Source organism: Eubalaena glacialis, chromosome 7 (assembly GCF_028564815.1).
Source record: "Eubalaena glacialis isolate mEubGla1 chromosome 7, mEubGla1.1.hap2.+ XY, whole genome shotgun sequence".
Taxonomy (NCBI): domain Eukaryota; kingdom Metazoa; phylum Chordata; class Mammalia; order Artiodactyla; family Balaenidae; genus Eubalaena; species Eubalaena glacialis.
Genome location: NC_083722.1, coordinates 77,070,622 through 77,098,508, shown reverse-complemented (window position 1 = coordinate 77,098,508; position 27,887 = coordinate 77,070,622). Strand labels below are relative to the sequence as shown.

Genomic DNA, 27,887 nt, shown 5'->3' with positions numbered 1-27,887 from the left:
TCATTGGCTCCCAGGTAACAGGGAGTCCCCATGACAAATGCAGCCGGGTCTATTTTGAAATATGTTCTTGAACTGTCTGTGTCTGGGCTTTGAGTGACTAAGCCCAGAGAATTCTACCTTCCCTCGGGGCCACCACCATTAATAAGTGACCTGGGGCACCGACCACAAGCACATGCACATGCACAAACTGGTTTGCAAGGCAGAAATAGAGACACAGATGTAGAGAACAAACGTATGGACACCAAGGGGGGAAAGTGGCGGGGGGTGGGTGGTGGTGGGATGAATTGGGAGATTGGGATTGACATGTATACACTAATATGTATAAAATGGATAACTAATAAGAACCTGCTCTATAAAAAATAAACAAATAAAATAAACCAAAAAAACCATACACACAGACACACTCACTATCACACCTGCTTGTACACACTCACATATACTTGCTCACATGTTCACACCACACGACACAGGTGAACACTCACACATGTGTACTCACATGTTCTCAGACACACACACAGATGCTTAAGCAATCACACATACACTGGTATGAACACATACACGCAGTCACACACATTTGCACTCCTACACGCTCATACTCATTTGTACACTGTCATATGCACTCACTTGCACTCGCCTACACTTGCATGTAGACTCGCAATGCTTACATACTCACGTACGTGCTTGCACGTGCTCACAGACTTCGCCTGATACACAAGTGCACTCAGACACTCAACCTGCATCCACACACTCACGTATACACTCACACACATTCACACATACCCACTCCCATACCCACGTTTACTATCACACATGCTCAGTCATGCTTAAAGTCAGTCACGCACACATGCACACACTCACACACACGCACACACTCACACACGCACACACTCACACGCACACACTCACACACATGCACGCACACACACACATGCACACATACCATTCTGTTGTACAAGCCCAACCCCCACCCATCTGCAGCTTGCCCCTCCAGAACCACCCAGGCCTGGCCCCATCTGATGGCTGCTCTCTGCTCTCTTTTCCCTCTTGGTTCGATTTATTTTTCTTAGCCACAATGAGCATATTTGGAGAAGGATCTATTTTCACCCTATCTGGAAACGTACTTCCTTTCAGCCATGAGCTCGGCAGACCAGTGAGAAGGCGCCTGGCTGCAGTGGCACGGGCTGGGAGGGGTGAGGAGAAGCCGGGATGGAGACCAGAAAGTCCCAGAGGCCAGACAGCTTCCTAGGACGGGGCTGCTGCAACCCCTCCTGGGGCTGCTGCCTCTGAAATTCTTTTTTGGGTAACCCTGAAATCAGGACAGCTCCTTCCCATAGAGGTAGCTGTGACTGGGAGAGTCTGGCTCACCCCTTTGCTCCTTTCATGTGACGTGGGGGTTCCACTGGCTCCTTATCACCTCTCTTTTCTAGGAGGAGTCGAGCATTTGTAGATCATCTCGTCCCTCTCGTCCCATATAACAAAAAAGTAACATGAGTTATATTGAGTGAACATTTCCTCTCTCCCAACCTGTGTAAACCCCTTTGCATGCATCATTTCATTTCAGCTTCGGAAGTACCTCAAGAGATTGCGTTGTTAGTCTCCCATTTCACAGATGAGAAAACTGAGGCTCAGAGACATCAAGGGACATGCCTAAAGCACACAGCCGTGTGGGGCAGAGTAGGCTCCTCTGTCTTCCTATTGCTCAGGCTCCAGCAGCCTCACTATCCCTAGCATTCACCCTGCAGAGCTGCCTGGAGATGACCAGGGACTGTGTGGGGGCCCTGGCTGGGTGGCCATGGGTTTAAATTGGGATTCCCTGAGGGTGCTTACCCAGAGGGTGCCTCCTCTGTTGGTGACCTGGGTGGCTGCCACATATCAGTCACACCGGTGTCAGGTGTGGCAGGGCAGCCTGTGGGCAAGGCAGGCCCCTGGGAGGGTGCATGGCACAGACAGCCTCTGAAACCCGAGGCCCTTGTCCAGTCTGTGCCTCCTCCCCTCTTGGATCAGAGTCCCTTCTATCACACACATGCTCCAGTGTGACAGCCCTGGGAGGCCGAGCAAGGCAAGCCTTCACGCCCCAAGCAGAGTCCATGGCTCTGTGTGCCCCTTCCCATCCCAGTAAGTCAGCACACAGGAGGTGCTCAGTAAATGTTAGCTAAAATAAAAAGAATTTTTAAATGGCAAAGGATTTGAAGAGACATGTCTCCAAAAAAGATATACAAATAGCCAATAAGCACATGAAAAGATGCTCAACATCATTAGTCATTATGGAAATGCAAATCAAAACCACAATGAGATATCACTTCACACCCATGAGGATGGCTGTGATCAAAAACATGGACAATAATACGTATTGGTGAGGATGTGGGGAAATTGGAACCCGCATACACTGCCAGTGGGAATGTAAAATACTACAGCCACAGTGGAAAACAGGGTTACCACAAGACCCCAGCAATCCCGCTCCTAGGTACATAACCAAGAGAACTGAAAACATGTCCACACAAATATCTGTACACAAATGTTCATAGCAGCATTACTCATAATAACCAAAAAGTGGAAACAACTCAAATGTTCATCAGCTAATGAATGGATAAACAAAATGTGATATACCCATAAAATGGAATATTATTCAGCCATAAAAAGGAATGAAGCAATGATACCTGCGACAACATGGATGACTCTACAAAACATTAATGCTAAGTGAAAGATTCTGGGTGCAAAATACCCCATTCTGTAGGATTCCATTTTTAGGAAACGTCCAAAATAGGCAAATACAAAGAGACACAAAGTAGATTAGTCATTGCCAGGAGCTGAGGAGAAGGGGAAAAGGGGAGTGTCTGCTAATGAGTATGGAGTTTCTTTTGGGAGTGATGAAAATGTTCTGGAATTAGATAGTGGTGATGTTTGGAGAACGCCCTCCAAGCATGAATATGCTAACACCCACTGAATTGTACACCTTATTTTTATTTTTATTTTTTAATATTATGATGTTTTATTTTATTTTGTTATTACTTTTTAAATTTGTATTGAAATAAAGTTGATTTACAATTAAATTGTACACTTTAAAAGGGGTGAATTTTATGGTACAGAATTATGAAAATAAGTTATATATTTTAAATTTTATTTATTTATTTATTTTTGGCTGTGTTGGGTCTTCGTTTCTGTGCGAGGGCTTTCTCTAGTTGCGGCAAGTGGGGGCCACTCTTCATCGCGGTGCACGGGCCTCTCACTATCGCGGCCTCTCTTGTTGGGGAGCACAGGCTCCAGACGCGCAGGCTCAGTAATTGTGGCTCACGGGCCCAGTTGCTCCACGGCATGTGGGATCTTCCCAGACCAGGGCTCGAACCCGTGTCCCCTGCATTGGCAGGCAGATTCTCAACCACTGCGCCACCAGGGAAGCCCAAGTTATATATTTTAAAACATTTAAATGAGCCTGGGACTTCCCTGGCAGTTCAGTGGTCAAGACTCCGTGCTTCCACTGAAGGGGACATGGGTTCGATCCCTGGTTGGGGAACTAAGATCTCACATGCTGTGCGACATGGCCACCCCCAAAAAAATTAATTTAAAAAAAATGAGTATAAGAAAAAAAAAAGTCAAAATAATCTCTATGTGGGTGGAGGATGGAGGTCCAAATATTAAATGATTTTCCAAGGTCACAGGGAGAAACGATGTCAGCTCTACTGATGCAAATACAATGAAAATAACACTAATAGCTCCTATTTGTTGAGCATGCTCAGTCTATGTGCCTGGCAGTATGGAAGCCTCTGCATGCATTGTCTCATTTAACTCTCACCATAACCCATGTGGCAGGTATTATTATTATCCCCATTTTACAGATGAGGAAACAGAGGCTTGGAGAAACGAAGTGTCTTACCTAAAAGACACTTGAACTTAGATCAGTCCATCTCCAAATGGTTGAGGAAAATGATTCTGTGAGACCTATTTTTTAAAAAATTGTTATTGCCTGTTTTGGTTTTTACATGACACTTGCGTCCTCAATGCAAGAAAAAAGACACAAATGCAAGTTGGTGGTGCTGCTTTCGCTAACAGGCTGTCAGGTCCAGGAAGGGCCTGCCCTGGTACCCGACTCCACTCTGGTCCCCAGGTTCGATCCCCACCTTCTTCAGGAGCAGGTGCTGGCAAGTAGCCTTCGAGAAAACAGGCCCGGGAGAGCCTGGGGGCAACTCTCCATGCTGGACTGTTGTTCCATAGGGCAGCAGACACACCATGTGCTCAGGCTAGCGGCCTCCACTGGCTCTGGCCCAAATTCTTTGGGGTTTTGGATAAACAAAGTCTGCCCGTTTCACCTCTATGTGACCTTTCTACGTGTGTAGCCCTGGGTCCCAAGAGCCAGGCCCCAGGGACAGCCCCTTCCTACCTAGCATGTGAGAAGAAGCCCTGGGTGTTTATGCCAGGTCCAAGCCAGGGGCGGGAATGTGCCAGGGGCGGGAATGTGCCAGGGGCGTTTCCTCCCCGGGAGCTTTGTGAATTGCTGAGAAGCAGCTTGCAGAAAATGGTAAAGGGGGGCCTTTGAGGTCTGACAGTCTGAGCTCAATCCCAGCTCTACTACCTATTGGCTGGGTAACCCTGAGCAAGTCACTTTACTTTTCTAAACTTCAGTTTCTTCATCTGTAAAATGGGGATAATAACTCAGATGATTATTATATAACTATTATAAGCCCACCATGTAAAATTTTGTTTTAAATAAATTTATTTATTTATTTATTTATTTTTGGCTGCATTGGGTCTTCATTGCTGCATGCGGGTTTTGTCTAGTTGCGGCGAGCGGGGGCTACTCTCCACTGCAGTGCGTGGGCTTCTCATTGCGGTGGCTTCTCTTGTTGGGGAGCACGGGCTCCAGGTGTGCGGGCTTCAGTAGTTGTGGCACGCGGGCTCTAGAGCGCAGGCTCAGTAGTTGTGGCGCACAGGCTTAGCTGCTCCGCGGCATGTGGGATCTTCCTGGACCAGGGCTCGAACCCGTGTCCCTTGCATTTGCAGGCAGTTTCTTAACCACTGTGCCACCAGGGAAGTCCCCCCACCATGTAACATTGATGAGAGGGTTAATTGAGGTGATGCATGAAAAGTGGAGGCCTGACTCACAATGTTAACCATTTTTACACTTATGGGGGCCATGGACCCAGAATCAGAAAGTCCAGAGGCTGACTCCCTGAGGCAGCCTACGTATGTGTATACCTGCGTGCACACACACCTTCATGTCCCCACACGTTTACTGGCTGCGTGCACTGCACGTGATCTTACATTCACATTTTCACATCCGTGCTCATACATAAACTCACAAGCATGTATGCATTCACGTGCGTGTGCACATACTCCCACACACAGACTTTGTCTGTCTGAAGGCAGATCCTGGCAAATAGACCTGCACACACATACAGATGCACGCTCACCTCCCCCCATGCATGTGAACACATGTGCCTGAATTTGTATTCATTCACACATGCATGTCCACATCCATGAACTTGCTGTTCTTCTCAGGGCTTCCAGCCCGGCACTGGCCACGGACCAGTGGGGGAGGACCTCCTGCACTCCAGGGCAGTCAAAGGCACTTCCTGGGTCCTCCAATGGGCTCGGCAAGTTTCCTCCTCTGTGTTCTCTCTGCCTGCATGTCCCTCTGTCTGACCAAGCCCTCTATCCCTTCAAGGTGCAGCTCAAAAACAGTCCCTGCGGGAAAGCTTCCCTGATGCCCCCGCCAGAGAGCTCTGACCCCGACCCTGAGCTTCCCTTGCCTGTTTTTTTCCACCTCAGCCTGCCTGGTATCACAGTCGTGTTCTCTTGGAGAGGGACCCTGAGCTCTGAGAGGGCAGCGATTGTGACTCATTCACCCTTACCTTCCCTCCTAATGCCCAGCACAGGGTGGTGGCTCTGGAATAGACATTGTGTTGATATGAACCAGGCTGATAAGTGGACATTGCAGTTTACTCTGTTATCTCTGCACAAATCAAAGCCCACAGGAGCCAGCAAGGCCAGGGCCCTGTGGCTGCTCACCCCCAACCCCTGGGCAGACGCTGGGACCCAGGGGCTGCACTGTGCATCCTTCCTGATACAAAATTTCCCCAAGGCCCTCGCGCAGGCACCGCCTCCAGTCCCTGCTGCCCTGACCACTGAACTGTGGCCCAATCCTGAGAGCAAGACCCCTTGATGGCTGGATGGGCCTGGGGGCAGATCTCAGGACTCAGTCTGCTTGCTTTAAGCAGACAGAATTTCCCAGCCCACCGAAAGAGGTAGATTTTCCAAGGTGCCTGAAGATCTTCCCTCAGGCTGTCCTTCTCAGTGCTTGGTCCACTGTATCAGAATCACCCAGAGTGCAGGTTAATGCATATTCCTAGGCCCACCCCAGCCTTCCTGAATCAGAACTGCTGAAGTGGAGCCAAAAAAATCAGCACTAACAATAAACAACCTGGTTTAGTCCTGGTTAAGGGTCTGAGAGTCACACCGCCCAGTGCAAATTCTGACACCGTCATTTACTAGCCCTTAGGCAAGTCCCTTAACCCGCTAAGCCTCAGTCTCCTGGTCTGTAAAATGGGGATAATAATGGTGCCTACGTTGTGGGGCTGCTGTGGGAGTAAAATGAGATCATGAAAGTGAAGCGTGCAGCATAGTGCCTACACGGGCTCAGCAAATGTGGACTACTAGTAGCACAGCCAAATTCTCATGCCCGGGGACTTCTGAGTGAGGGACAGAGTCTTGAGTTTCTCTTGCAGGGAGGGCATTGGTGGAGGTCCTCTGGGCAGCAGGAAGCCTTGGCAGGGCAGAGCTAGTGGCTGGTGTATAGGACCATGCCCAGCTCTTCTGCCTCCTCCCAGCTGAGGTCCAAGGTCCTGCTTCCCATATCTTCCATCCTGCCTCCCCACCCGCCAGCAACCTCCCTCCTTGCCCTGATGCCCCAGGAGTCTAACTGGCTTGGCAACAGCCCTGGCACTTCCTCCAGCTTTGTAATAAAATAGTCAGCTCAGGTCAGCTTTCCCTGGCAGGGAGGCTACCTGCCATGGAAAGCAGGGGGCAGGGGGTGCGGGGAAGCCCAGAGAAACAGCTCCTTCAATGACCACCAGTGATAATCTAGTGTTCTCCCAGGGGTCACTTGCTCTCCAAACAAGGCAACCCCCAGGAAAGAACTCTTCTTATCACCATTATCATCATTAATCATTTTGTGTCTTGCCATGGGCTAATAAAACTCTTCCACCATTAAAATCTTTTTTAAACTGAACTTAAAATTTCATTTATGTATGCATTCATTCATTCAATATTGAAATGCCCACTGCTTGTCAGGCACCGGGGCTCAATGGTGATCACCAGGATTGGCAAACTTTTTCTTTAAAAGGCCAGATAGTAAATATTTTCAGTTTTTCAGGCCAAACTATTCTGCTGTTCTAGTAAGACAGTAGTTATAGACAACAAGTAAACAAATGGATGGATGTGGTTGTGTTACAGTAAAACTTTATTTGTGGGGAGGGGCAAGATAGGGGTGGAGATTAAGAGGTACAAACTACTATGTATAAAATAAATAAGCTACAAGGATATATTAGAAAACAGGGAATATAGCTAATATTTTATAATAATTGTAAGTGGAATATAACCTTTAAAAATTGTGAATCACTACGTTGTACACCTGAAACTTACATAATATCGTACATCAACAACTGTACTTCAATTTAAAAAAATAATAATTTGAAAATACAGTGGAAATGTACAATATGATTCCAATTTTCTTTTTTCTTTTATAAAATTTATTTATTTAATTTATTTATTTTTGGCTGTGTTGGGTCTTTGCTGTGCGCAGGCTTTCTCTAGTTGCGGTGAGTGGGGGCTACTCTCCACTGCAGTGCGCGGGCTTCTCGTTGCGGAGGCTTCTCTTGTGGAGCATGGGCTCTAGGCGTGCGGGCCTCCGTAGTTGTGGCACGAGGGCTCAGTAGTTGTGGCACATGGGCTCAGTTGCTCCACGGCATGTGGGATCTTCCTGGATCAGGGCTTGAACCCGTGTCCCCTGCATTGGCAGGTAGATTCTTAATCACTGCACCACCAGGGAAGCCCCGATTCCAATTTTCTAATTAAAAAAACCTTTACTGTGGACCCTGAAATCTGAATTTCATGTAATTTTCATGTGTCATGAAATAGTCTTCTTTTGATTTTTTTCCCAACCTTTTAAAATTATAAAAATTATCCTTAGCTTGCAGGTGGTTTAAAACAGGCAATAGCCAGTGGGTCACAGCTCACCAGCCCTGTGCTTAGCCCTCCACACAGGAGTGTGGCACACAGGAGTGTGCCAGGCCCTGTTGGTGCCAATACCTCTAACAGAGGCAAGGCCTTTGGAGAGGCTCAGCACGGAGGCAGGGGACAACTTCAAGCCCACTGCAGCTCAACCTCTGCAGCTCTCCCAGAGTCCTCATCTGTAATATCTACCTCATGAGTTGTTGAGAGGATGAAGGGGTTAGTACATGCATGTGCAGTGCTCACACGAGCACCTGACATGGAGTCAGTGGTCGGTGCTCACTGATTCTCATTACCGTTCCTTCTGTCCCACACACCCGTGCACCCCGCACGGCTCTGGGCACAAAGTGTCTGCTCAATCTCTCCTTGCTAAATCCTTCCTTCCAGAATGAGAGAAAAGGGCCCCTAACTCCCTGCCCAGAAGCCCCTTGGGGTCTGTACCCTGGACTCCGGGGAGGCTTTGCACCTTGGACTTAGCTTGGAGCATTTCCCTTTGGCTTCTTTGCCCCCAGTGAAACGATTCCCTAGTCACTCCCAGACCAGCCCACCTGGATGCCTAGGGTTAGAGTATGTTGATGTGAAGAGCTCTTGGGGACTTCCCTGGTGGTCCAGTGGTTAAGACTCCGTGATTCCAATGCGGGAGCATGGGTTCGATCCCTGGTCGGGAAACTAAGATCCCACATGCCGTGCAGAGCAGACAAAAAAAAAAAAAAAAGAGCTCTTGGCTGTTTGCACTCCAAGGAGGAGCTGTGGAGGAGGCAGCTGCTTGGCCGGGGAAAGAGGGAGCCAGAGCCCACCTCACCTGCCAGCCCAAGGTCCATGGGGGTGGGCAGGCAGCCCAGGTCAAGGCCTTGGGCATCTCGGCCCACAGGCTGAATACCTCGACCCTCCAGCATTTTGCTCTCCTCTCCAAGTGGTTGCCTAATTTGCTTTGCCTTCCGGAACAGCACCCCTCCCTCCCCATCTAAAAGCCTCTATTACCTTATCTTATTTCATTCTTTCATAGCACTTATCACTATGTGAAATTTTATTATTTATTTACTAGGGTTTTTTTTTTTTTTTTCAATCTTCCTTCCACTAGAATTTAAGCTCCTGAAGGGCCAGACTTTTGTCTACTATAATCCTTACAATTGCCATCACAGGGCTGATAATATCCCCTATTTAATAGCTGAGTGTATAGCGGTCACCTGGTTAGTGAGTAGCAGAATGAGGGTTCAGGGTCAGGTCTGTCTGACAGTCAAAAGCTTACATTCTGAGCCCCCGCCATAAGACAGAACTTGATTAATCTGGCAAGATGGGAGTGGGGGACATGCATAGGCCTTGAACCCCACAGTCTGTTTCCAGCAGTAGTAGCAGCAATAACAGGTCAGGAAGCATTCACGGGTGTCCTGGGGACTTTCTCTGCCACTGCTGCAGGAGGCAAAGCCAAATGGACTTCATTCCTGCCTTATTGGAACTCATGGGATGTTTAGACATAGCCTAGTCTCTTCACTGCAAAGCAGACTGTGCTAAGAGCTATAAAGGGTTACAAAGTGCTTTACAGGTGCTGTCTTTTTTTTTTTTTTAATAAATTTATTTATTTGTTTTTATTTTTGGCTGTGTTGGGTCTTCGTTGCTGTGCGCAGGCTTTCTCTAGTTGCGGCGAGCGGGGGCTACTCTTCGTTGCGGTGCGCGGGCCTCTCACTGTCGTGGCTTCTCTTGTTGCAGAGCACAGGTTCCAGGCGCGCGGGCTTCAGTAGTTGTGGCAGGCGGGCTCAGTAGTTGTGGCTCGTGGGCTCTAGAGAGCAGGCTCAGTAGTTGTGGCTTAGTTGCTCCACGGCATGTGAGATCCTCCCAGGCCAGGGATCGAACCCGTGTACCCTGCATTGGCAGGTGGATTCCTAACCACTGCACCACCAGGGAAGCCCTACAGGTGCTGCCTTTATCCGCTTAGGCTGCTGTAATAGAATACCATAGGCTGGGTGGCTTAAACAACAGGAATTTATTTCTTGCAGTCCTGAAGGCTGGGAAGTCCAAGATAAAGTGGCCGATTCAGTTCTTAGTGAGAGCCCTCTTCCTGGGGTGCAGCCAGCTACCTTCTTGCTGTATCCTCACATGGCAGGGAGAGAGTTCATCTCTCTGGTCTCTTCTTGTAAGGTCACTAACCCCATTCTTGAGGGCTCCACTCTCGTGACCTAATTACCTCCCAAAGGTCCCACCTCCAATTACCACCACATTGGAAATTAGGGCTTCAACATATGAATTTGGGGAGGACACAAACATTCAGTCTTTAGCAGGTGCTGTTATACTCACAAGTCAGAACACTGGGGCCTGGGAGGGTAGGCCGTGCCGTTTGGAAAGGAAGGCACTTTGGGCAGAGTTGGCAGCAGAGCAAAGGCCAATTTGGGCCTGTTTGAGGAAATGTAAGGGATCCAAATGGCGAGAGCCTAGAATGTGTTGTGAAAGGGCAGTGAGAGTGTGAAAGGTGGTTGAAAGGTAGGTTGGGGTCAAATCACCGAGTGCCTAAAAGAGATAGATGGAGCTTCCTATGGCCCGCATAGTAGATGATAGGAGCATGGACAGAACAACAGCCGATTGTGTCGGGCACTTTACATTTTATGAAGCACTTTCCTACCATTCTTCTGCTCTGTCCTCACAATTGGTGGCATGCAGACAAGAGAGGCAAGTTTAGGATCAGGAGCCTGGGGTCCACTCCACCCAGGCACAAGTTATGTATATATGAACAAGTCACTTCACGTCTCGTCTCACCTTACTCATCTCTGACAACAGGTCCCAATTTTCAACGCTTGAGAAAGGATTACATAAAACCACACATATGAAGATGCTGTATTCAACTTCTGGTCCTCAGTTCTTTCGTTGTAAAATTGGGACAATCCTGTCTACTCTAATTCAGGGGACCGTGTCCGTGATTTTGTAAGCGATGGCAAAAATCTTATTACGGAGGCCAGTGAATAGTTTGTTCGTTTTGACAGATGAGGCCAGGGAAGTTAGTGTTTCTTGGTTGGTGGGCTGGGAGCCTCAGAGAAGGGGCTTTGTCTACTTTAACAGCGCCTCTTAGTATGGTCACAGTATTTAACTTATTTGGAACAGGGAGGCATACGCACAGAAACCACACGTTCTCTCAAACGGCAGAGGCGATGCGGCGCAACCACGCTGACTCATCCGAACCCGGTCCACTTAAAGGGCCAGATCTTCCCGTGCCCCGCCTCCGCCGTACAAAATCGCCAATCAGCGAACGAGCCGCTCCGTGACGCTATCTTCTTGCGACAAAGCTGGCCGTGTGAGGCGTTTACTGGTGACGGTCCCCGGGCGCTGAGGCTATGCGCCCCCGGGAGGTGCTGGGCCAGGCGGCCCGGCTGGCCTCCTCTGGTCTCCTCCTGCAGGTACTCTGCCGGGCCGGCCCCAGCCCGTTCCGCAGCCGGGATTCACGGGGAGGTGGCCATGGGGCCCTTGAGAGCCCATCCCGGGGCAGACCCAGCCCTGGCGTGAACCCCGCTACTACGGAGGGGTTCCGCGAGAGGCGGTGGCGGCGGCGGCCGAGAGGGGACACCTGGACCCGGAGCTGGGAGCCTGCGTTCAGAATCCTGGCTGGGAGACTGCAAACAAACCCCTTTCCTTTTGAGCATTATCTACCCCATATGGCAGTAGAGGAGGGTTAGATCAGGTGGCAGGGGTGCCTCTGGTGCTTTAGAATCTCATTTTTTTAAGGCAAGGGTTTATTTTTTCCATGTCCCACTCCTTACCCTCAAACACTTTTTTTTTTAAATTTATTTATTTATTTTTATTTATGGCTGTGTTAGGTCTTCGTTTCTGTGCGAGGGTTTTCTCTAGTTGTGGCAAGCGGGGGCCACTCTTCATCGCGGTGCGCGGGCCTCTCACTATCGCGGCCTCTCTTGTTTCGGAGCACAGGCTCCAGACGCGCAGGCTCAGTAATTGTGGCTCACGGGCCCAGTTGCTCCGCGGCATGTGGGATCTTCCCAGACCAGGGCTCGAGCCCATGTCCCCTGCATTGGCAGGCAGACTCTCAACCGCTACGCCACCAGGGAAGCCCCCTCAAACACTTTTTTCAAACTCTGACTCCCACTGAGTTCAGAGAGACAATATGGCTTGGCGAAGAACAGGGACCTGGGCTCAGACAGGCCTGGACTGGAATCTTGGTTCTACCATGTCCTTGTTGCATGACCCAGGACAAGTGACTTCACCTGCTAAGCCTCAGCTCCTCCTCAGAAAATGGGGGTAATAATAGTACCTAGCTCATAAGGTTGCTGTGAGGCTAGGTTGGGGTTATTCAGATAATTGCACTTAACAGTAGTATGCTCTGGCTCTTAGTATGCACTCTTCCTTAAGGCAGTGTGACCTTGGACAAGTCACTTTCCCTTCTTGGCCCTAATTTTCACGTCAGATATGGTGCATGCCAGTTGATCCAAATGGTATTGTAAAGATTCTTTTAACCCTAGAACCTGGTCATTCTAAGTCATGTGGCTCAGTTTCTCTATGTCCCACTCTCGACCTGTTCAATCCTTCCTCACAAAAGTCCTGAGTCTACCTTTCCCCTTGTTTTAGAGAGGCAGCATTTCACATAGAGGTTAGGAGAAAGCACCAGGCAGACTAGGGCTCAAGTTTGGGCCTTGCCACTTGCTAGATGCCTGCACTTGGAGAAAATCTCTTGACTTCTACAATCATCAGTTTCCTCATCTTAAATGAGAACAATAATGCAACCTCATAATGTCATTAGGGAGATTAGATGAAATGCCTAAGTGCCTGGCATATTATAAGTACTTAGTAAATGTTAGCTAGTTTTATTATGGTAATATGAATTTTTAAAATGGTCACTGTAGGGGTGAAATGAGCCAATCTATGTAAGGCATGTAGAAGAATTCCTTGCACAAGATATGCACTTAATAAACATTAGCTAGTCATCTAACCCTAAATTAGGTGAACCCTAAGTTACCTAGTTGTGTTTTTTTTTGTATTTCACAACATTAATAACTTTGAATTCAGTGCTTTAGCCACAGTGTTGATTGTTCAACCTTTGATGATACCTTACTACTGAGATTAGCTTCATTAAAAGAAAACAAGTCATAGCAGAAAACACACTAGGCTAGGAGTCGGGTGGCCTTACCCATAAGGTCAAGCTGGGTCATTTGCTTGCCATGTGGGCAAATCCCTTTGCTCCGAGTTTTCTTGCTTCCCGTGCATTCACCCAGTTGCTTTTAGGGGTCAGGTAATTAACAGATGTGAAAGGGCTTTTTTTTTTTTTTAAACTGTTAAGGCCTTTACAAATGTTGCTAATAAGGGCCACTATACGGAGCAAATACTGGGGAGTGTGAGCAACCTCATAGCTTCATTAGCTCAAACCTTTATTCAAACCAATTAGGAGATATGGATATAGCCTAAGACATTAAGTTTCTTAGTGATAACTTTGAAGTTAACATAAATGTGTGCATGTGGTTTTTTTTTTAAATAGCTACAATCTTTAGGTTTCTTGGAGTGTTTTAATTCAGTCTTGTGTGCTTTCTCAAATTACAATGCAGACACTTGAGGTAGCTTTGCAATTACATTGTGTTCTGAAAGAATTTAAGAGCTTACTCTCTGTAACTCTGAGCCAGCCATAGTGTATTAATGCCTTTCATTTGTATGCATTTTTCAAAAATGCTTTCACTTCCACGATGTCTTTTGATCCTTGTCATCAACTCTCTGTGATAGGTAGCCTCACTTGACAGGGATGAAAATTGAGGCTTACAGAAATTAGAAGATGATGGGTTTAGCTAAATGGTGAGTTGAGACTCTCAGCTGAGTACTTTTTCCATTAAGAGCTGCATGAATTGGTTTCAAATCTCTAAAATTGAATACAGAATTTGGTGTCTATGTATGTACCCGCATGTTTCTAAGGAGAAGCTACCAAGCTTTCATCAGACTTTCAAAAGGTCACCTTTGACTCCATAAAGGTTAACACTGTGATACCTTGGCTTTGGAGACCTTGCTGCTCTGTGACACTTCAGGGACAGTGTTAGACTGCAATCTCCCTTTTTGGTCATACCTTCCCCCGGAGATTTTCAGACCACTGTGGTCCATTGGCATAGTTTGATTGGATTTTCCAGATTGCAACTGTTCATGTGTAACTCTGAGAGTGCTTGACACAGAAGTGATCTGTCATTTGCTCTGGAGTGCCCTTGAGTTACATCTGTGTTGCTGCCAGGATGCAGAGGGGGTGTCACTTAGTGAGGCTTGCACCCCAGCCATCATCCCCATTTGGCAACCTCACTTAATTGCAACCTGTTTTTCTCTGTCTCATGGGAAGAATTCTTTGTTCAGGTGGTTTTCTTGAATTCACAGGCTTGAAAGTCTCAGGATATATCCTTTTCAAATGGCAATAGCTGGACTCTGTTTTCCTTTCCCCTCTATTGTATATTATCTTATTGCTGTTTTTTGAAAGGTATTTCAGTTCCTCTCTGGAAAGTGGCAAATATTCAGTAAATAAACATAGCCTTTTCTGTTTTCTAATTGAGAAACCGAAGTTCAAAGAGATTTAATGTCATTGTTGGATCCTTAGATATTACTAGGCAAAGAAGGAGAAATTAGATTCCGTGATTCCTGGTAAATCTGCTATATTCTGCAGACTCCCACTTGCTAAGCGTGTGCTCTTTCTAAACAGGCTGGAGGGAGGGCCAGTGTGAAGCACTAACTAGAATTCCCTTTCTGCTCCCTAGAGTGCCTGACTGAACTTGAAGAAATTCAGTGCATCTGTCAGGGCCTCCCTCTTCTCATCAGTAAATTAGGGAGACTTCCACATGCCTTCTTGGGTTCTTTGACCATTGCACGAGAGTGCTGAGAGACCCCAAGGAATGAGATTTCAGAAGCAGTGCAGACAGGTTGAGCATTTTAAAGAGAATCTCTCTGGCAAAGCTGCTGTATGTCGTTACATTAGGAAGAGCAGCCATCTTGTGTTCATTTCAGCAAAGTAAACCTTCCCAATATAATTTATTCTTATGTATTTTTTTTCTTTTTCTGTAGGTGTTGTTTCGATTGATCACCTTTGTCTTAAATGCATTTATTCTTCGCTTCCTGTCAAAGGAAATCGTTGGCATAGTGAATGTCAGGTAAGAAGGGGTGTACCCTGGCATTGTCCACAACTCACATCCCTAGTAGGGTTTTCTTCAAACTGTGTACCTGTGTGTCACCCTTGGATTTTAGAAGCATGGACCTTTACCAGAAGCAGAGTGTTTCAGCAGTGGGCTGAAGAGAAGCGTTAGGTGATGTTACTTTTAATGGACCCATGGTGTGTTTTCCATTAGCAGCCTCCAAATACACATTTCTCTGCCCGCTCTTCCGCTGTGCCTTAGAACCCAGGAGAGGAGTGGGAGTAATTCACTGCAAACTCCAACTCAGGTATAATCCTGTGTTCTCGTCCTGCTGACAGCAAAGGAAGCAGGAACTCTGCAGATCGTGAGGATGTGCTTTGTAATTGCAGGGCTGGAACAGCCACCTTCCTTCCCTCCTCGGTGAATTTTATAATTGGAAAGTGGCAGTGGGATGAGAGCTGAGTCCTTGTCATTAGTTCCTTGGAGGCTCTTAGAAAGCCAACTTGCTTTGTCTTTTAGACTCTGTTTCTTCTACTCTCCTCCTGTCTGTTCAAGGACAGCCACACATATTCTGTCTTCACAAATGACACAAAAGTATATGAAGTGATGTGAGTGCTCAGTATAGCTCAGCTTCCCAGGTGTGTCTTCATGTCCTAGTAAACAAGACATTATGTTCCAGACAGCATTTCACATCTAATATTTACCGAACATATGCTCTTGGCTGTGTTCTCAGAGCTTAGAGAAGGGTCTCAAACTTTGATGGGCAAAGGAATCATCTGGAGAGCTTTGCAATTGGTAGGACTGAGGAGGTGCCCGGGAATCTGCACTTTGACAAGTTTATCAGGTGATTTTGAAATAGGGACCATACTTTAAGAAATGCTCTTTTTGGGACTTCCCTGGTGGCGCAGTGGTTAAGAATTCGCCTGCCAATGCAGGGGACACAGGTTCGATCCCTGGTCCGGGAAGATCCCACGTGCCACGGAGCAACGAAGCCCATGCGCCACAACTACTGAGCCTGCGTGCCACAATTACTGAAGCCCGCCTGCCCTAGAGCCTTGCTCCACAGCAAGAGAAGCCCCTGCAATGAGAAGCCTGCGCACCACAACGAAGAGTAGCCCCTGCTCGCCACAACTAGAGAAAGCCTGCACGCAGCAATGAAGACCCAACGCAGCCAAAAATAAATAAATAAATAAATTTATAAAAAAAAATAAGAAATGCTCTTGTAAAAGCAGGAAGGAAGAGGGCCAAGGCCTCTTAGGTACTCAGACTTTAAAGCAGTTTGGGCCTCTACCCACTGGCTTCCCCCAGATTTGCAGATCCCTGCATTGACAGCCCTTGTCTGACCTGTCCACTTGCTTAAGGTATAGTTCAGTCTCATTGGGACAGAAGCACTGGGTCACAGAATGGTCCCTGGACAACCTCAGGTACCTTAGCCCTGGGCCATCCTCCTTCTGGCTTCATCCAATCAACTGCCTGTTGAGGAAGGGGAACTGTAGCTACTCTTTGCTAAGGTGCAGGAGGGTCCACCTAGGTAAGCCCGCCAGGGGGAACGTGGGCAAGCCTTGCCCATCTGGGTTGCAGCAGCCCCAGTAGTGGTTGCCAGCCTCATTGCCTGTGTTGAGATTCTCCACTCAAGAGAGCCTCAGCGTCTTTCATAGGGGTCATTAGGTCACCAGTCTCAGGGTGGCCAAGAGGCCCTCTTGCTGTGTGGGGTCATATCTTGTCCTTTTTTCCTCCTTATGGTCAGAGCCACACCTCTGTATAGACACAAAGGCTGCAGGCTTTGGGGGCTTCTGTGGCAGTTTCTGTCCTAGGCATAACTCTCTATAGGCACACGCTCATATGTCCCTTGTTTGGTTCCTAACTCTCCTACTGTATGGATCAGATTAGCTGGGGAGGGGGCTTCTGTAAGAAACCATTGCCCCCCGCCAATCACCACCAGTGATTTATGACCAAGACTTTTCCTCCTCCCAATTGCTGGCAAAATCCCAGAAGTTGTCTCTATGAAAAAACTAGACATCATGTTGATTTCTGCTTTTCCTTTACAGGCTAACACTGCTTTACTCTACCACCATCTTCCTGGCCAGAGAGGCCTTCCGCAGAGCATGTCTGAGTGGCAGCACCCAGCGGGACTGGAGCCAGACCCTCAACCTCCTGTGGCTAACGTGAGTTGTGCTTTGGCCAGAGACGGTTTCACGGAGGCAAGTGTGATAAGTGTGAGAAATTAAACAACAACACTCGCCTAAAGCTGAATAGTTTCCAGCTTGGGTTTTGCAGTGGGCTTCTGGGCCCTTGGCGTGGGACAGGAAGGGGAGAACATCTGTGTGAAGGAGCATCCCTGGCTGTTTTCTCTCTGGATGGCCAGGAGCCAGGAGGAAGCTCCGGGTAGGGGTTTCTGTGCCACGTTTCTAACCCCACTTCTACCCTCTTTGGAGGCTGTTTCTGCTATTTTGATTCCCACTGGGCCTGTACCATCTTTCTTATTCCTAACCTTTTTCCTTAGAGTGTTTTCTGCGCTTTTAACAGCCACTTATTATTTTTTGAAAGCCTTTTAAGGGTTTCTTTGTATCTCTCCTCCATTTTGTTATGTTGATTTCAGTTCTGAGCCTTTTAGAATATTCTTGAGGACCAAGTACATCAGCTAAAAATTGTAATGGCTTTTCTGCAGTTCGATCCCTGCTGGGAGGGCTAGTGATTAAAATGGTTTCCCAGTCCTGCCCTTGCATAACTCCGTATTACCTCATGGAGATGACTGTCATAAGGGCTGGTAGGTGTTTATTTTATTAGAGGAATGACTGTTAGCCACCCAGTCATATTGAAGTGCTGTCTGGTCACACCTGAAGGGATACTGTGCACTGGACTACCAGTTATTTGAGGTACAAGGACCAGCTGTATACCGTCCTTCAGTTATTCTAGTGCAAACAGCAGGCACTTCTGGGAGTTTTACTTACGAGTCATTGTAACACAGTGGATAGGAGTGCAGGCTTTGGAGTTAGATCAGGATTGGGTCCTACTTCTGCCCTGAATAGCTGTCTATGACCTTGGCCAAATTACCCAATACTTGTCAGCCTTAGTTTCCTCATCTTTTAATTAATTAATTAATTAATTTTTGGCTGTGTTGGGTGTTCGTTTCTGTGCGAGGGCTTTCTCTAGTTGTGGCAAGCGGGGGCCACTCTTCATCACGGTGCGGGGGCCTCCCACTATCATGGCCTCTCGTTGCGGAGCACAGGCTCCAGACGCGCAGGCTCAGTAGTTGTGGCTCCCGGGCCCAGTTGCTCCGCGGCATGTGGGATCTTCCCAGACCAGGGCTCGAGCCCGTGTCCCCTGCACTGGCAGGCAGATTCTCAACCACTGCGCCACCAGGGAAGCCCCCTCATCTTTTAAATGGGGGTAATGACAGAGTATCATTGTGAGGAGTCAGTGAGATAAAGGGGGTGAATCATATGCCTGGCACGTAGTAAGTGCCTGAATAAGTGGTAGCTATTTTTATTATGACTATATTTCTTTTCTGTTCAATGTTACTATTTTAATATATTTTTATTTTTATATTTAGCATATTAAGAGACATTTTTTCCCTTTTCTAGAGTCCCTTTGGGTGTGTTTTGGTCCGTGTTCCTGGGCTGGGCCTGGCTACAGTTGCTTGCAGTGCCCGATCCTGACGTCATCCCCCACTATGGAACTGGAGTGGTGTTGTTTGGGTTCTCGGCAGTGGTGGAACTTCTGGGAGAGCCCTTCTGGGTCTTGGCACAAGCACATATGTTTGTCAAGCTCAAGGTCAGTGTGCCTTCTGCTGTGAATGAGAAATGAGAAGAATAGGAGAAAGAGTGGTTTTTAAAAAATGCTTTCATAGGAGAGAATGGTCTTTTCAGATTTGCATCTAAAAAAATATTTGGAAAAAGGTAACATGATCAGTTCAATTAATTCACTTGAGATTTGTCAGATGAGTTTGGTTGAAGTTTACCTCTGCTACACTATTAATGAAGAACAGGTTTTGTTAATAGGGAAGTTATTAGTGTAAATAAGAATTTAAAAGGACGTTTTTCAGATTTTTCTAGTGATTCTATTTAGTTGTATACGAATATTAACTTTTCATCTTTTAAAATATATTATTTGATACATACAAAATAATATAGTGTGTAACATATATGTAAATCTTAAAGCATGATAATATACTGAAGGTCCATGAACCTACCACCCAACCCAAGAAGTAGAACATTATTAATACTGTGTCCAACCATATGCCCCACCCCTACCACCAGGGTAACCACTATCCCAGATTTTCTGGGATTCCTTTGCATCTTTAGTTTTTAATAATGTTTGTAAAGTGTACCCTTTACCATGGGTTTGCAGGTGATTGCTGAGAGCCTGTCAGTAATCCTCAAGAGCGTCCTGACAGCTTTTCTCGTGCTGTGTTTGCCTCACTGGGGACTGTATATTTTCTCTTTGGCCCAGGTAAGAGTTATGACTTTTAACTTTTGTATAATCTCTGTTTCTCCATCTGTTTTTTACTTCTTGTTTCTGTTACTCCGTGATTTACATTTGCAGTATTCATGTATGTGGAGAAGGCTGGAAGCTCTAGAAAGATGGTCTTGGCACTGCTTCTCCTCTGGCTGCCATGTCCATCCCGCTGCATACACTGACACCACTGGTGTTTGTGGGGACCTGGTGAGGGCCACATCCGGCCTTGTTGTCAGACATAAAAACTCCTTTATACATTCTGTGGGCAAGCCCAGCCCGTATCAAACTGATCTTTGATTGTCTGACAATCCTATGGAGGAGAGAAAAAGCAGTAAGGGGGTGGAGTGGGAATCAAATTGCATGTGTGTTATTTTCCCTGGATTTCAATCAGTTGTTTTCAGAATAGCAGGAAACTCTGCCAAGCCTGTTTTAAACTTAGATTGAAATCTCTCATAATTCAGAGGGTGTGAATCAAGTCATAGGAGGTACGTTTTCAGTTTTAGCAATTTTGGCTTCAATTCCATCTCATTTTCTAGTTCTAGTTCATATTTCTAGTTCTATTAAAAATGTAACTACAGTACTAATGCTAATTTAAAAAATGAAAAAAGATCATATAGTTATCAGACCATCTCATAGTACAAACTACTTTGTAATTTTTCTTAATGTATTGGAAGACAAGTTAAAATTCTTAGTAATGATTTATGTGAAAATGTTTCCCATGTCCTAGGCAAAAGCTACAAATATTTCTGTGAAACACAGAAGAGCTAGATTTAAAATTATAGATTAAGAATGAGAATTGCTTCCTAAAAGCAGCTAGCTACAATTGCATATTTTAGAGAAGTTATCTCTGATTATTTTTGCCATGTTTTATTAGATCTAGAACTACAGTTCTCAACATTCATCATTGTTTGTGATCGACTCTCCCTAATAGGATAGGAGGGCAGTAGAGATGCCCAGTTATTGGTTGACTCTTCTTGGGAAAGTTACTTGCATTATGACTTTCTCATTGTCGTAGTTCCCACCCAGGATACGTCATAGATCATAGGTCAGCTAGGCCAATTCTGAGTTTATTGACATCCTTATCATAAGATTTCTGAGAGCTCTTCTCTGGTACATTCTCTGTCAGTCTCTGTGGGAGAGGTCTAAGAGCCAACAGCACCTCATATCAGCAGGCGAGCCCCACCTATGGCGCTAGGATTCCCCTTTCTCCAACCTGCCTTCAGGTTCCTCCTTGAACTGCCCCTCTCCCCATGGCATCATAGCTCAAATAAAAGAGTCATTCTAGAATATATAAAGAAATCTTACATCTCAACAACAAAAAGACACACCATCCCAAAAGTGGGTCAAGGACTTGAATAGATATTTTTCCAAAGAAGATACACAAATAAATAGCCAATAAGCACATGAAAAGATGCTCAACATCATTAGTCATTAGGCAAATGTAAATCAAAACCGCAATGAGATACCACTTTACAGCAGTTAGGATGGCAATTATCAAAAAGATAGAAAATAACAAACGTTGGTGAAGATATGGAGAAATTGGAACACTCATACATTGCTGGTGGGAATGTAATATGGTGCAGCTGCTGTGGAAAACAATTTGGCAGTTCCTCAAAAGTTAAATGTAGAAGTGCCATATGATCCAGCAATTCCACTCCTAGGCATATACCCAAAAGAACTGGAGATGGGTGTTGAACAAAATTTTGTACATGGATGTTCATAGTAATACTATTCACAATAGCCAAAAGGTGGCATTCAGTTGATGAATGGATAAACAAAATGTGGTATATCTATACAATAGAATATTATTCAGCATAAAAATGAAGTACTGATACAACATGGATGAACCTTGAAAACATGATACTAAGTGAAAGAAGCCAGACACAAAAGGCCACCTATTATATGTTTCCATTAATATGTAATGTCCAGAGTAGGCGAGTCTCTAGAGACAGAAAGCAAGTTAGTGGTTGCCAGGGGCTGGGGGAATGGAGAGTGACTGCTTAATGGGTCCAGAATTTCCTTTTGGAGTAATGAAAAATGTTCTGGAATTAGATAATGGTGGTTATTGTACAACATTGTGAATGTACTAAAAGCCACTGTCATTATGTGCTTTAAAATGGTTAAAATGGTCAATTTATGTGACTATTTCCTCAATTAGAAAAAGGGGAAGGGATCATGTAGTTAGGATACTCTGTAAAGAGGTTGTTGCTCTTCCCGAGGCTCTGGTCAGCAGGAAGATGGAGAGAGGCAGGGAAGGGGGCTAGAAAAGGGTGCTTGTTACAGAGGATGTTGGCATCAGGTGGTGTGGCTCCCCACAGCGCTGCTTGTGTCTTAGAGGGTTTGAGGCATGAAAGAAGGAGAGTGGATGGCGAGTCTGTCCTCAGGCATGGATGGGCGTGGAGAGCAGAGGAGCCTACACCTGCTAAACCCAGACTCCTTAGTGCGTTTACTAAAGGAGCAGGCTTGGTGTTTCCAGATTGAAAGTGGGGCCTGGAGGTCCCAGTACTTCTTAAGCTAGTGTGCACTGTTCTCAGGGGGAGAGGGGATAAGGGAGCTTATGAAAAGGGGCTCTTTAGTTTTTTTTTTTCCCTGCGATGCCACGCAGCTTGTGGTATCCTATTGTAGTTCCCTGACCAGGGGTCGAACCTGGGTGCCCGGCATTGGAAGTGCAGAGTCCTGACCACTGGACTTCTAGGGAATTCCTGAAAAGGGTCTCTTTGGATACTCCTCCCCAACCTGCAGACAAAACCCCAGGCTGCTGCTCATGGCCAGAAGACATCTTTTTGTCCTAGATGGGAAGAGGAAGGGGTGGAGCCTCTTAGCACCCCGTCCCTCCCCATCCTGTAGTAGCTCTTGCCCTGCCCATGCACTGGGCAGAGAGGAGAGCCAGCAGCTCAATTCTGCTTTTTAATCGTAATGTCACAGGTTTCTGGGGTTCATGGAAAATCCCCAGCCCTAGATGATGGACAAGTCCCTGGATACTAGCACAGCCAGGACACATGGATTCTCACGGTGTTCTGTCTAGGTGGGAGAGCCATCCCTTTGTCCAAATACGAATCTTTGGAGAACGTATCTGACATTGCTCTGGTGGTTGTCCTAGTGGATGCCTGTCACGGAACTTATGTTCTGCCTGCCTGGAAGAACTTCTGTTCTCCCAGTCAGGTGAAGTGTTGTGACACCTTCCCTAGAGATGCTGCAATGGAGCTGGGTCATACTGAGTAGTGCTGTTTTCCAGAGGGTGAGGCATTGCTGCATAGAAAGTACAGTTAATTAAGACAGTTCTATTTCTTGACTGGCCTTTGAGGTCAAATCTATAGGTGTATCTTAATTATGCTTACATTAAAACAGTGTAATTTAAACCCATTATTTTCTTTTTTCAGCTTTTCTATACTGCAGTTCTCGTGCTCTGCTATGTTATTTATTTCACAAAGTTATTGGGCTCCCCAGAATCAGCCAAGCAACAAGTTCTTCCTGTCTCCAGAATGACAGATATGTTACCCAATATTACGAGAAGTAGAGTAAGTAATGTATTTTGTCTGTTATCATTTTAATCACAGATGCTAGTTATCCTTGAGGGAAGGAAATGACAACCTTATTGCTTATTGTTATAATAATAAAGATAATTTGATAACTCATGTCTATGGAGTGCTTGTTATGTGCTCAGCCAGGGTTTCTAAATCTTGTCACTATTGACAATTTGGGCCAGATAATTTTTGTTGTGGGAGCTGTCCTTTGCATTGTAGGATGTTTAGCAGCGTTCTTGATCTTTACCCACTAGATACCAGGAGGTACCACCCCCAAGTTGAAACAACCAAAAATATCTCCAGACACTGTGCAGTGTCCCCCAGGGGACAGAATTGCCCCCAGTTGAAAATCACTCTGCCAGCCCCTGTGCTGGATGATTTACATACCTTATTTAATGCTTATAACAACTCTTTGGGGCTGACATTATTATTTCTATTTTAGCGTTGAGGAACTGAGGCTTAGCAACTAAATTACCTGCCCAAGGTGAGGGTCAGAGTGAGGACAGGAGCTGGAGTGGCATGAATCCCAGCAGAGCACAGGGCTCTCACCACTGTGCTCACTCTCTCTGTTCTGCTGCATCTCTTGGTTTTTCCCGGGACTGACCTCCAGCACAGATAGACTGCAGGGTGCTGACAAAGCAGGGAGGGCCCTTGCAGAATTCCTTTGCCTAGTGTCAGGCTGCTCTCTCAGGTGATCCGCTTCCCCACGTAGACCATTGAGGATTCCAGAGGCTGATGTGTGAGAGCAAGGCATAATCTCTTTCTACTCAACCCTTCAACTTTCAGTCCATTTGACTTTTATCTCCTGACTCTCGTGGGGTCAGTGCTAGTGTCTCTAGCCCAGGAGCCGTGCATGTGATGTCTTACCACATCGCCTCTGCACAGATGCTCTGTGACCTGCTCCATCTGGGCTGATGCACTTTCCCTTTTGCTCGTACTTATTTGCTTGCTGGATGTGGTGCACTTAGTTGAGGTAAGGCTTCAGCTGGACTTCTCCTTATAGCTCTTTTGTGATTACTTGAAAATGTAATAAAGTATTTGGGACTTAAGTCTCAGAACTTAAGGAATCTTGTTACGCAACTTTTCAAGAAAAACGAGAAATTATGTAGCAAAGCCAGGTATGTTCTTATTTGTTAGATGAGAGTTCTCCATTCTGATCAACTAGATCTTACCTTTAACCTAAATCAACATGACAGTTTTTGGATACCATGGTGCCTTATCTTCAGGCCTAACAGATCAGGACTCCAGATCACTTCTCTTGCCTGGAGCTTCTGCTCCCTGCCCACAGAGCGGGTCTGAGAGTGCGGAAAAGTCCCCCTCCCTGAGCGCTCCCCAGGGCCCACCTGTACCAAGCCTGGCCAGCTTTTCATACTGGACCAACGCCTGCACCCAGCAGTATTTTGGAAAGGAGCGTTTTTACTGTTAATACAGGCAAAGAGAGAGAGGGTAAGGAAAAGAGTCTGACAAGTGTGTACTTAACCCTGTGACGGGCTCAGAACTCCAACCTTCAGTTTCCTTATCTGTCAAATGGGCATAATAAGAATACCTCCCTCCTAAGGTGGTTGTGAGAGCCAGATGAGATGGGGCATATAAGGTGCTTAACACTGTGGCCTGGCATGAGTGCACATCCATACGTGACAGCCCACACCATCACCAGCATCTCGCTGCTGCTCTGAGAACAGGAGTAGCTCCACTCGAGCATCCTAGCCAGGCAGACACTGATGACATTGCTGAGAGCTCAGCGGTTTCACCTGGCAGTCTGTCCCGAAAGTACCCATGCTCATGTTGTCAGGACAGAAGTCTTGACCTTAAGAAGGTTGGGTGTACCTGTCACACACGATGGTGGCAGCGTTCCTGCTGACAGAACACAGCCCCTGCTGGGTGTTCTCTGGGATACAGACACGTAGGAAGGTGACTGCTTAGCCTCAGGGAGCTTCCTGTGCATTTGGGAGGCAGTAGATACAGATCTGAAGCCTGCAGGACTCTCTCCAGACCTCAGGGTCCTCACTTTTAAGGTGAGATTGTTGGTCTATACAACCCCTTAAAGACTTACAGAATTCTGTGAAAGTATTTGAACTTTGACAAAGAGCCGTTTATAATAACTGCCATTGACTACACACTTACTCTGCGCCCGGCCTTAGGCGAAGTACTGTACTTGGACTTCTGTCCTTAATCCTCTTGGTAACCCTATGAGGTAAATACTATTGTCTCCCATTTTACAGGTAAGAAAACGGAGGTTCAGAGACATTAAGTGACGAACCCCAAATCACACAGCTGGCTTTGGACCCACTTCTCTCTAACTTCTGTCTGTGGAAAAACCTTAGTCTGTGTGTTTAACCTCTATGCTATGAAGCCTTCCAAAAGAAATTGGCTTATTGCCAAAAGTAATTATTTATTTACTTAAAGATTGGGAGATTCCAGGTAGAACAATTCATTATTCAAGTTTACTTTTTTAAAGAGAAAAGAAACGAGACAAATCTGAATGCAGTGGATGACTACACCAGCGACATGCCTAACTCGACTCTCCAGAGCAGCTTTCTGCCCTGGGGGCTCCCTCCTACGAAACTGGTCAAAAAATTGCATTCACAATCAACTTGACCAAATTGGGAGATATCTTGCCTCCTCTTATAGAATTCCATCTTCTTTTTTTTTTTTTTTAATTAATTAATTAATTTTTGGCTGCATCGGGTCTTCGTTGTTGTGTGTGGGCTTTCTCTAGTTGCGGTGAGCAGGGGCTACTCTTCGTTGTGGTGCGTGGGCTTCTCACTGCGGTGGCTTCTCTTGTTGCGGAGCATGGGCTCTAGGCGCGCTTGCTTCAGTAGTTGTGGCTCACAGGCTCTAGAGCACAGGCTCAGTAGTTGTGGCGCGTGGGCTTAGTTGCTCCGTGGCATGTGGGATCTTCCCGGACAAGGGCTCAAAACCATGTCCCCTGCATTGGCAGGCGGATTCTAAACCACTGCGCCACCAGGGAAGTCCAGAATTCCATCTTCTTTAATGTTATTTATTTAGCCTTAAAATAATGACATCTCAAGTAACGGCTGCCTTTTACATCTTTTCTATTCTTTGACACTTCTGAGTGACTTAATATGAGAGATCGGCTAAAAGTCAAGTAAAGCTGAGGAATTTAACACAGCAAGCATGTACTAAGCAGTATCCTGTCTTAAGCACTGTACCAGGTGCCCTGAGTGGGGTCCCTGTGCTCAGAACTTGCACTGTGGTGGGGAGATAACATGTGTACTCTGCTAACTACACTGTGTGTCTAGTGTTAACAAGATAGAAGCACAGAGAAAGAACTGATGAATTCCATCTGCAAGCGTCAGGGAAGGCTTCATGGAGGAAGCTGCTTTTGAGCGGGGCCTTGACGCCTGGGCGGGCAGAGGTGAATGTGCACGTGTGGTAGAAATGAGCATTCGTGGCTGTAGGAAGGAAGAACATTTGCTCAGGGCCTGTTATGTGCCCATCACCGTGTTGGAATTGGGATTGCAGAGATGACTGGGTCCTTAGGTTTGTTGGACAGCTGGGGAGGGGAGAGGTGAGGAAGCAAAAGGGGGAAGGAGGTGATGGCGTGCTGGTCTAGAGCCGGGTAATAATGCCCTCAGTGCTGCCGAGTGCAGTTCAAGGGCAGTGGAGCCTAATGAAAGGTTTTTGAACAGTACCATGGTCTAATTGCTTGTGTTGAGAAACTTACCATCTGTTACAGATTTATCATTTCTAGTTTTCTCTCATTCAATGCTCATACCAGCTCCAGGAGATAGGACTTCTTATCCCACTTTGTAGGTGAGAAAACTGAGGCTTAGCAAAGTTAAGTATTTTGCCCATGGCCTTCATAGTCCGTAAGTCAGGAGCTGTAGGGAATTCCCTGAAGGTCCAGTGGTTAGGACTCTGCGCTTCCACTGCAGGGGGCATGGGTTTGATCCCTGGTTGGGGAACTAAGATCCCACATGCCGCCGTGGCCCAGCCAAAAAAAAAAAGAAAAAAAGGGTAAGAAATGGGACTTCCCCAGTCTCACCCCTGGGTCCAGTGGGTGAGACTCCATGCTCCCAATGCAGGGGACCTGGGTTCAACCCCTGGTTGGGGAACTAGATCTCACATGCATGCCGCAACTCAGAAGAAGCCGTCATGCCACAACGAAGATCCCTTGTGCTGCAACTAAGACCCAGCGCAGCCAAAATAAACAACAACAACAAAAAGTCAGGAGCTGTAGTTTGAGCCCCAGTCTCTGAGCTTGACTCCAAAGCCTGAGCCCTACCATGAGGAGAGAAAAGGTTGGAAGAGGATCAGGAGGAGGCAGTGGCAATCATCCATCACTTTTCAAGTGATGAGGACAGTGGAGGGTGGGTGGAAGCGGGAGCATGGACGAAGCCAGGGCAGTCGATAGCCCTGGAGCGACAGGGAGAGGAAAGAGTGCTGTGTGGGGTGTGGAGGTGATGGAGGGCAGGGGACAGGACCGTGGCCCTGGTGACTCTTGTCAGTGTGGTAAAGATGCAGCTGGTTGGACCATTCTGAGTCAGAAGAGTTTGGGAAGTGGAAGAGTAACTCAGGTTAAAGCACAATGAGCCCCTGAGTTCTGATTCCAGACTTTCTCTGGAGGTACTGCCCA

The 27,887-nt window shown here is 46.6% G+C and overlaps 1 protein-coding gene across 1 annotated transcript in view; it reads left to right on the top strand.

The window, feature by feature from the left end:
* The first annotated feature begins 11,495 nt into the window (after positions 1 to 11,495).
* RFT1 (RFT1 homolog) overlaps positions 11,496 to 27,887 on the top strand; it is a 36,592-nt gene continuing 20,200 nt past the window's right edge. The window contains exons 1-6 of the mRNA XM_061195434.1: positions 11,496 to 11,606; positions 15,238 to 15,323; positions 17,354 to 17,470; positions 18,890 to 19,079; positions 19,656 to 19,757; positions 23,144 to 23,281. Coding sequence (XP_061051417.1) covers positions 11,544 to 11,606; positions 15,238 to 15,323; positions 17,354 to 17,470; positions 18,890 to 19,079; positions 19,656 to 19,757; positions 23,144 to 23,281 — 696 coding nt within the window. The 5' untranslated portion in view covers positions 11,496 to 11,543. The remainder of the gene's footprint in view (positions 11,607 to 15,237; positions 15,324 to 17,353; positions 17,471 to 18,889; positions 19,080 to 19,655; positions 19,758 to 23,143; positions 23,282 to 27,887) is intronic.